At 37.3% G+C, this 10,999-nt stretch overlaps 1 protein-coding gene across 1 annotated transcript in view; it reads right to left on the minus strand.

Annotated features, from left to right (window-relative positions):
- The window catches only part of Efhc1 (EF-hand domain containing 1), a 59,902-nt gene extending 50,276 nt beyond the window's left edge, over positions 1-9,626 (minus strand). The window contains exons 1-2 of the mRNA XM_071613929.1: positions 9,441-9,626; positions 5,527-5,748 (exon numbers count right to left, since the gene is read on the minus strand). Coding sequence (XP_071470030.1) covers positions 5,527-5,748; positions 9,441-9,503 — 285 coding nt within the window. The 5' untranslated portion in view covers positions 9,504-9,626. The remainder of the gene's footprint in view (positions 1-5,526; positions 5,749-9,440) is intronic.
- Between the last annotated feature and the right edge of the window lie 1,373 nt (positions 9,627-10,999).

The following is a 10,999-nucleotide window of genomic DNA, read 5'->3' on the forward strand; positions in this document are numbered from 1 at the left end:
GGGGGTAATTTAAGATGCAGACCTAAGGTTTTGGAAAAGAAATAAGCATTAGAGAATAGGCAAGGATGACTCAGACATAAACAGGATAGATAGAATTAATATCAAACTGATAGTAATGGGTAATGGAGCAAGGTTTTGGGGGAAATTAGGAGTTCCGTTTTAGACATGTTTCATTTATATATTCAAGAGGAGATATCAAATAGGTTATTATATATGCTATGTTCAGAGGACAGCTTGTCAACATTAGGAGGCCAGTCCAATCTATGAATCTAAATGACCCATCAAAGGAATGAGCACAGAGAAAGATGAAAGACTTATTCTGAGGCCACAACCATGTTCTTTTTTTTTTCTTTTAATATTTTTAGTTGTAAAAGGACACAATATCTTTATTTTATTCATTTTTTTAATGTGATGCTGAGGATTGAACCCAGTGGCTCACACGGGCTAGGCAAGCACTCTACCACTGAGCTATAACCCCAGCCCCACAGTCATTTTTCTTAAACTGTCTGTTTTCTAAAATTGGAAGGCGTGTAGATGCATCTGGTGACAGGAACTTGGCCTCAGAATGGGGGGTAAATATGACTATAAAAGAAGTACTTAAGTTTCCTCTGCCATAAAATCTACACAACTGGTAAAATAACAGTTTCAATATGTAATTCATGATACAGAGAACCAAGTTAATAAATTAGGTCTCAGGTAAAGAATACTCTAACCTAAAAAGTCCTCATTTGTTGAGTGGTAATCAAGTATAGTGTCTGTGCTCCTTTTAGTAAAGAAATCACTGCAAAAGAAGATAATAAGAAAAAAATCTCTTTAGCAGGATTATTAACTAGAATATATAAATAATTCAAAAAACTTAACAAAAACACAAATAATCCAATTAGTAAATGGTCAAATGAATTAAACAGACCCTTCTCAAAAGAAGAAATACAAATAGCCAACAAATACATGAAAAATGTTCAACATAATTAGTAATTAGGGAAATGCAAACCAAAATTACATGGAGATTTCATCTCACACCAGTCAGAATGGCAGTCATCAAAAATACAAATAATAATAAATGCTGGAGAGGATACAGAAAAAAAGGAACAATTTTACACTGTTGGTGGGATTATAAATTAGTACAACCACTATGGAAATCAGTATGGAGGTTTCTCAAAAGATTAGGAATGAAACCACCATATGACCAGCTATACCCCTCCCCAATATCAACCCTAAAGAATTTAAGTCATCATACTGTACTGATACATGCATAACCATGTTTGTAGTAGCACAATTCACAATAACTAAAACATCGAACCAGCCATTTATAGATGAATGGATAAAGAAAATGTGGTATATATACAATGGAGTTTTAGTAAGTCATAAAAAAGAATGAAATTATATCATTTGTAGGAAAATGAATGGAACTTGAGAACATTTTTTAAGCAAAACAAGCCAAACTCTGAAAGTCAAGGGTCATTGTTTTCTCTTCAGATGTGGGAATCAGAGAGGAAAAAGGAAAAGAAAGATGGGGGATAGATCTCATGAAAATTGAAGGGAGATCAGTAGAGTACAGGAAAGAAACCAGGAGGAAGGAGGAAGGAAAGGAAAAGGGAAATACTGGGGAATTTTATTGGCCAATCTTATTGTTATATTGTGTGACTGTAATAATCTGTAACAACAAATCCCACCATTATGTACAACTACAATGCACCATTAAAAAATTTGGATGGGAAAAATGATATTTAGCAAGCAGTTGGGATAACATCAAGTAGAATAATTTGATGTACTATATAAAAGGGAAGGAAAAATATTTATATTTCAAAATATTTATGTGTTTTAAAATGTATTTTCCATGAACTTTTTATAGCAGCCTGGGCTCCTAGTTATAGATTCTAACCTTCTGAGTTTATAGATGTGTAAACTAGAGATTGTGACTTTCTGGGGTTACAATGCTTTTGGTAGAAGACCAGAATTAGAACTCAGTTCTTCTGATTTCCAGGAAGTGCTCAGAATAACACAAATAAACATGGAAATGTTTGTGTTTATTTCCAGAAGGAGGAAATCCTGAATAAATATTTCCATATCATATACAATGAAAATAATAAGCCTTGTTACATTCTTTTAATTTTACTCTTACCTGTGTGGGTTGTATGTTAAGCTTATCAACAATAACAGAGACCAGAAATTAGTGCCATGAGGAAAACAACAGAGAAAATAGAGATTTCCTTAGTACAGTGGTCAGGAAAAGCCTCAGGTAAGGCATATGAATGATAAGACAAAGTGAACCACCTGAGATCAGAAGGAATACCATCTAGATTGGAGGAACAGCATGTGCAAAGACCCTGAAATGGGGGGATGGGGTGGGGGAAGTTCTGCCACTTCAAGGGAAAAGAAATCCATTATTATTCAAACACAATAGATGAGGGAAAGAGTAAGAAAACAGCAGGGAGGGCCATCTAGGCCAAGGGGAAGGAGGAAACTGTACAGTTGAATATTACTTTACATATGATTGGGAAGTCATGGAGCCAGCCATGGTCAATATGTAACATAGTTCAATTTTTAAAAGATAAGCTGTATGGAAAGTGAATTTATAATATTGAAGATAGAAAAACGTGGACAGATTAGTTAAAAATAATAGAGCTTATTAATTGATTGGATGTGAGTTGTGAGGAAAAAGAAGGATTAAAGAAAGATGTCTTTCAAGTTGGGGTCAGAGCAGCCAGATGGGTGGTGATAATGTTCACAGTATTCGTTAAAGGATCCAGAAAGCATTTTACTAAAGATGTGATAGAATCAAAGTTGTGCTTCAGGGAATAAAGGAGGTGGTAGACCTAGTATAAGCAAATAACTACGTATGAGCCTACATTAACAGTTGTCTAGTTGCTCATTTGAGCCACAGAAGTGATAATACTAGCTACTCAGGAAAAAGGAGTTTTGAGATTGAGGACAGGGAAAGTCAGATTGTAAGTTATCTGATATTCCACTGAGAAAGAAAGTTTCTTGCTTAAAGAAATCACAGAGTAAAAGGAGGTTTTGTTATTACTATTGTTTCTTAGCTAGACAAGGATACCATATTTGTTTGAAATGAAAATACGAAAGTTGAAGATGAAAAGATGGAAGAAGAGTAACATCAGGTACACAGAGTAGGAAGTTAGCCTGAAATAAAGAATACAATGTGTAATGATAGAAAAAATTATATGGGAACAAGGAGAAAAGATGAGGGGATTCACAGTAGATGTAGAAAATGTCCTGTTCTTTATCACCTAAGAAGAAATGAAGTTATATTCTGTCTATGAGGAACAGCCTCAAGAATATCCAAAATATGAACAAATATGTTGGTTATCAATAATGAACCTCCAGCCAGACACAGTGGCACATGCCTTGTAATCCCTGCAGCTCCGGAGGCTGAGCAGGAGGATCATGAATTCAAAGCCAGCCTCAGCAACAGCAAGGCACTAAGCAACTCAGTGAGACCCTGTCTCCAAATAAAATACAAAACAGGGCTGGAGATGTGGCTCAGTGGTTGAGTGCCCCTGAGTTCAATCCCTGTTACCAAAAAATTTTAAAAAAATGAAAAAAAGGACCTCAAGATAGTCTTTAAAACATTTGAATTCTGATTTAATTCAGAAAAGCCCACAAATAAACAAAATAATTTCAAAACCATGCATTTAACTACTGTCTGTCTCATATCTATGATAAAGATTATTTATCTAAAAATCATAAAGATAAAAATAAATAAGCTGGAAAATAAATATATGAATGTTATAATAATATTATTTATGTATACTATCCTTTTTTATTTTTATTTTTTGGTACTGGTGATTAACCCCAGGGACATTTTACTATTAAGCTACATCCCCAGCCTTTTTTCAAAATTTTGAGACAGTATCTCACTAAGTTGCCCAGGCTGGCCTCAAATTTTCAGTCCTCTATCTCAGCTTCTGAATTGCTAGGATTTCAGGTATGTGTGACTGTGCCCGGCCACAATACATTTCTTAAAGATAGTGCCAATGAGCCACGCAATGGTGTACCCTTATAACACTAGCAACTTGGAGGATAAGACAGGAGGACTGCAAATTCAAGGCCAGCCTCAGCAATATAACAAGATCCTTTCTCAAAATAAAAAGTAAAAAAGAGCTGGAGATGTAGCTCAATGATAAAGTGCCTCTGAGTTCAATCCCCAGTCTAAAAAATAAAAAAAAAAAAAAAAAGAAGAAGAATATTAGGGGCTGGGGCTGGGACTCAGCAGTAGTGCACTTGCCTGGCATGTGTGAGGACTGGGTTGAGTTTGATTCTCAGCACCGCATATAAATAAATAAAATAAAGATCTATCAGCAACTAAAAACAAATAAAAATAAAAAAGAATAATATTAAATAAGCATAAATTAATAACAATTAATATAAAATAACTAAAAGCAAAAATGCTATTTCCTTATTCAGGCACAAATTTTCCTTCTCTGAATTTCATCAATATTTTCTTATATCACTTTCTACTTTTTTAATTTTATTTTTATTTTTAGTTGTGGTTGGACACAATACCTTTATTTTATTTATTCATTTTATTTTTATGTGGTGCTGAGGATTGAACCCAGGGCCTTGCACGTGCTAGGCAAGCACTCTACTGCTGAGCCAAAACCCCAGCCCCTCACTTTCTACTTTATTATAATCATTTACTATTCTTTTTAGAAAAAATGAACATACAAGGATTTCTTGATAAATTATTAAATCCCTAATGTACCCTTCTCTTGTATTTTCACTTCTCTCTCTTCTATACTGATTTATCAATGCCTGCTAAGGCTATGAATAAACAAGAAAAATAAGCAAATGGGAATAATATAGCCAATTATATAATTTATAATTTATTCAGTGCATATTTAGGTTCAGTCCATGAATGGATGTATGACCATGTTCCTAAAATAAGAAAGAGGATTTTTAGGAGAAAAAAAGATTGGGGAAGAAAAGAAAGGATGATGTGGAAATATCAAGAGATGGAAATAAAGCAACTCACACTGCAAAAGCATAAGAGTAAATGAGAAACAAACAAAAATTTTCTATGACCCTTTGGTTATGTAACATTTAAATGTAAAGTGTTTCCTGAAAAACAAAAATTTATAGAGACAGCCTGGAGAAAACTGACAATAGATGGGGTCATTGTTTTTAAGATGATATTTTGCATTTCATAAAGAATAAACACCTCTCATTGTTGCAGAATAGAGTACTTTTAAGAAACAGAAAACATAGAGCTGGTAAACATAGGGCAATATGAACTCACTATTCTAGGATTCAACCAACTTTTCTTTAATTGTATCTGCAAATATTCCAGTGAGGTCTACAGGGAATTATTTTCTGTAATCAACTTCCTGACTAAAGAAAGCTTCTTTCAAGCCTGAGTTCAGCTGTCTATGAGTAAGGGTTAAGGCATTTAAACAATTTTCTCCAGAGAGCACTGTGGGAATCCTGTGGTTGACTATTTAAGTTTTCTGTAGCCAGTTGGCTTTCAGGCATTTAAATTCAAGGGTACCCTAGAATCCCAGGTGATACCTTTTTGTCAAAAGCTACATGTGCTGGAATGAATTCTGCAGGTGGGGCCTGCTTAGGTTGGCCATAAGTTAGAACTGGTGCTTTATTGGCCAACTCATCCAGCTCTGCTGGAGACAGCTGGTTGACCTGTAACCGCTCCCCACCTATCCCAACTGTTGGACGTCGAACAACTGCATAGCCGTTCCTGTAGCCCAACGTCTGGCTTCTATGGAAAGCTGTTTTCTGGAGAAGAAAAGAAATATGTCATTAATAACATTATATGTTTGTTATATAAAATATTTTAAAAATATTATAACTCAAACCTTTGCTTATAAACATCACAAAACTTACATCTTAAAGTTTACCTACATTAAAAGCTTCTGTATTTTAAACTAAAACACTTAGGAATGAGGAGGGAAAGAACTACTAGATGTTAAAATTTAAAATCTTTCTCTATAATGCTCAATTTAACTACCAGCTCACCTTACATGAAAGATTAAAATACTATCTCATCTGCATTTTGTTTTTGTTTTTGTTTTTGAGACAGGGTCTCACTGTGTTACCCATGCTGGTCTTATATTCATGATTTCAGATGATCTTTCTCCCTCAGCCTCCTAAGTAGCTGGGACTACAGGTGTGTGTCTCCATGCTGGGCTCCTCTATCCACTTAATTTTTTTACTAGTTTTTCTATGTTTTTTAATCTTCTCAGTGATTGTGAATCATGGAACCCAGAAGACAAAGGTCTGTGAATTATATTTTTACCTGGACTAGAAAGTGCTTTATATTAAAAGCCCTGTTTGTTTTTATGTACCACACTGATAAATTCATAAAACTCTTTGGAAAGCAACTAGATAGCATGTATTTAAATTCTTGGACTCAATAATTCTACTCTTGATCATTGATTTTAAGGTTATAATACAAAATTATGGGAAAGAACTATATGCCTCGAGCATCCCATAAGAATGTTATTTACAACAGTAAAACTTTGGAAACAATTTAAAAGACAAACGTATGAAGACATGAGTAAATGATGGAAAACTCAGTAATGGACTATTACACAGTCATTAAAATAATGGCTTTACAGATCACAGAGAAACCTGGAGGAAATGATTTATGACTTAATAAGACTAAAAAAATCATACTACAATTGTGAGCATGCAAATATGAAGAGAGACTGGATTGGCAAACATTCTCTGTCTATATTATACATTTTTTAATTATATTGATTTTTATGTATTTTATTTTTATATATTATATATATACAATGAACATATTCTCAATAGTTAGAAAAAATAAAGATAAATAAAAAAAATGAAAGAGTAGAAAAGCAAATTGGATTAATTTTTCCTTTTTCCATTCTTTGTAATATGAGGTTACTTTCAAATTTTTATATGTAAAATACTTAACTACATGTATAATTTGGAATTAACTGCAAAATACATATTTAAGAAGACAAAAGCTGGGCACCATGGCGTACACCTATAATCCTAGAGGCTTGGGAAGCTGAAATAAGATAATAGCAAGTTCAAAGCCAGCTTCAGCAAAAGCGAGGCACTAAGCAACTCAGTGAGATCCTGACTCTAAATAAAATGAAAATAGGGCTGGGGCTATGGTTCAGTGGTTGAGTGCCCCTGAATAATCCCCAGTACCAAAATACAAAAAAAATAAAATACAAAATACAAAAGACCTACTTGTTTATCTTCTAATTTCTTTGAAGCCCTGCCTACCAGTTTTTAAAATCTGTACCAACATGAAAGGTACAACAGAATAAACTTCTCTTGCTAAAAGAGTTATGTACTGTGGATTTTTTTTTTTTTTTTGGTACTGGGAATTGAACTCAGGGGCACTCGACCACTGAGCCACATCCGCAGCCAATTTTGTATTTTATTTAGAGACAGAGTCTCACTGAGTTGCTTAGTGCCTCACTAAATTGCTGTGGCTAGCTTTGAACTCATAATCCTCCTGCCTTTGCCTCCCGAGCAGCTGGGATTACAGGCATGCACCACCCCGCCTGGCCACTATGGACTTTTTATAAAGGGTCTTGTGTTTAGTGCCACAAGTCACTTGACATAACTGCTCAAGTGCATAACACACAAGATACAAACCAAAATGGGCTGAATTGATTTCCTCATTGAGTAACTTGTATAGCATCAAGCACCTCTTCTTCTACCTCTAAAGGTAGAAACAATATCAGAAGGGGCTAAGGCTCAGTGGTAGAGTGCATGCTCAGCAGGTGCTAGGCCTGGGTTTTGTCCTCAGCAACCAAAAAAATAAAAGAGCAACATCAGTGACTTGTTTGCTTTCTTCATTTTCAACAAGGTATCACTATCATCACTCAGCTATGACCCATGGTGCACCCCATGGCAAGGCCTCTCTACCCTTCTCACTCATTATGATTCACCTTCTGAATATATATATTCACCTTCAGAGTTATATATACCTATTACTTCGCTGCTGAAGATACAGTGACCATATTTTCAAATTTCAAATAAGGCAAATTGGTTAACACCTGGCCAGTGTATTTAAAACATGAAATATAACCACTGCACAGTTCGCCTTACTTATAGAATGGCAATAAGTACCTTTAGATCCTGGCACTTCCATTCACATCTCTGTAATCCCCCAAATCAACTCAAGCCTGCCTTTAAGCTGATTCTGTACAGGGCAGTAAAATTCCTATAACATTTTCTAAATTACATAAAACTGGAAACCCAATGAAACTGAAAATCTATGCTGCCGTGTCTTAATAAAGGAGAGAGAACCCAAATTCTCTCACTACACTTTCATTTTAAATTTAAATTTATTTTCCTGAAGAAAATATGTTGACTAAATATTTTACCTTAGCTATGTGAATATGGAGAGGAATTAAGAGTCTAAATTACTAAACTATATTCATATAAATTACCGTTGGCTCATCTATGATAATCAGTATACTGAATCTCAATATTGATTTTGCAGAACATATAATTCAGTAACATTGTTAGAACTGAAACAAATATTAAATAATTTTGTTTAGAAAATGTGACAACAAACACTTGAGTTTGGGGGAAGCAAAACACAATCTGAACAGGAGCTTTTTACAAAAATGTTAGAGTGAAAGTATAGGGCTGAGGGAAGACGAAACAGCACTTAACCCATTGAGGTTGAGGGGAACGGGAAATCTACAAAGCAGAGATGGTTTGGGTGATAGTTTGGGAAGAAGATAGCAAAATTTGAAGAGAAACTGCAAGGGAAACAGAAAACAAAGATGGACAGAGTGTAGGATTAGACAGTACAAAATGTGGAAGCTGGAGAGAGAAAAAGGATGAGGTTGCATAGAAGCTGAAACGCGAAGGGCGGAGACTATGTGAAAGGGCACGATGGAAATAAGGGGATTGAAACCATTTACATCCAAGACAGGAAACAGAGCTGGGAATGTAAAGATTAGGATCCAGGATTCAGAAGAGGAAGGAGGCAGGGCGAGAATGACGGGTCTGGGGGAAACGGGTAGGATGAGGATGAAGGTGGAGAGGTGTTGAGCGGGCGAAAGGAAGGAGGCTATCGGAGGTCAGGGATGAGCTGAGCAGAGACAAGAGTATGGTGTGAGAGAAGGAACTAGGGTGAGGACCTAACGGGAGCTTGGGAGTTGGGTGCGGTGAACTGATTTAGAGGAAAAAGGGGAAGGTTTGAAGGAACACAGCAGTACGAACGCAACTAAGGGGATGAGAACGAAAAAGGGATCAGTGCAAAAACTGAAAAGAGGGATGGAGGGGTGGCAAAGGATACGGGACAGCGGATGAGGCTGTGTAGAAGAGAACAACAGAACTGCATTGAAGAGAGAATTCCGGACAGAAGACGGGTTTGACTCGGGTGGAGAATGGAGGAGCACTAAGTGGGAGCCCATCTAGGTATTCGGAAGGCGGGGATAGGTGGGGGTGGGCACACAAGTCCTCACCGTGGGGTCCTTAAAGGACGTGCCCGGGAGAAAGGGCAGGCCATGCACAGGGTTAGACACCATCGCTGCCGGTGTGGCCGCCGCCAGCTCGGTCAAGCTTTGTCCTTCCCGGTTGCCCCGGCGACAAGCAGCGTCCTCCGGCCGGGGCAGGCTCCATGGTAACGCCAAACAGCTCCCGCCAGCGAAGGTGGGCGGGACCTGAAGTGCGGGCTTGACGGGTCTGCGCGTGCGCCGCTCGGGGCCCTCCATGTTCTCGCGGTAATGTGAACTGGGACTTAGGGTGGGGTCCGTGGGCCTAGAGGAGGTGGCCCCGCCCCTTCTGCTTCACCCCGCCCATCCTCCTCCCAGGCGCCTAGAAGTTGCAATGTGGAAGCTGATGGCTGGGTGGGAAGAGATGGGTACAGTTAGGCAAGTGTTGGCTCGTGCAGCGAAGTCAGGGGTCGAAGCACGTCTTTATATAAACTGCAGAGGAAGGGACGGAAGTTTCTTCCTTCCCTCCACCCCAATCGTCGCCAAGCTCTTACCATGAGTTCAGGCGCTCTTTTCTCTCTACTCTGGTAAAGGGCTGCTGTCCAGATTCACACAGAAGTGTAAATGGTTGGTCCGAGTGAACGGTGTTAATTATCCCAAACTCCTGCTTCTTGAGCGCGGGGGCTGTGGATTATTCATAGTTGCATTTCTGTTACTCAGGGACGGCCAATGAACTAAGAGAGCCATCTCATCCCTATCTTCCACTGCTGCATTATTATTATTTTAACCCCCTCAGCTTTCTTCATTCTGCTGTCAGTTCCTGACTCTCAGCGTACTTTCCATTCTTTCAGGCACGATCTTTCATATTTGCTGTAGGTCTCAGTGCACTAGGATAGTGCCGAGAATTGAACTGAAAAGATTTCTCAATTTCTGGTTTATAACTGCAGGAGCAATGAATAGATGGGAACCACAGGGTGGAATGCAGTTCCTTCAAAGAGAAAGACTGAGTCCTGAGAATAAGCAAGTAAATTGAATGAGGGAATATATTTTCTTCATCATAGATATTTTTGTATTTAGTACTTTTTTACAAAACTTCTTTAGATTATTTTTCTTTAAAAGAAATGTAATCCTATTCCCAAAACGTTTCAGGAAAAAAATAAAGATAGCTATACATTCACACTGAGGAGCTTAAAAATAAAAATAAGCAAACATATTTCAGATGCCCAGAGATTTGGATTCAATAGGTCTATAGTGGAGCCCAAGAGTCTGGTTTTTATAACAGGTGTTTCTGACCAGTCAATTTAGGAACATGACAGAATAGTAAGACTGACAGGGAAGGCATATCTCAGGGTCATTAGTTTACTGCTAATACAGACAGCAGCTTTACTTTTATTGGTGCTTGTCAGAGCAAATCCTATTGGTGTTCATCCTGTTGGTTTTCACTGATTGGTGTGAAGCACAGGGGACCCAGAACATGAATGCACTAAGTGGCAACTAAAACAGTTATTGGTACCCGGCCCAAAAAGTTTATTACTAACTCTTCCTTTCCTGTTTCCTGTTCTTGAACTTTTTTTCTTTAACTCATTTAT

Source organism: Marmota flaviventris, chromosome 6, assembly GCF_047511675.1.
Source record: "Marmota flaviventris isolate mMarFla1 chromosome 6, mMarFla1.hap1, whole genome shotgun sequence".
In the NCBI taxonomy this organism is placed as follows: Eukaryota; Metazoa; Chordata; class Mammalia; order Rodentia; family Sciuridae; genus Marmota; species Marmota flaviventris.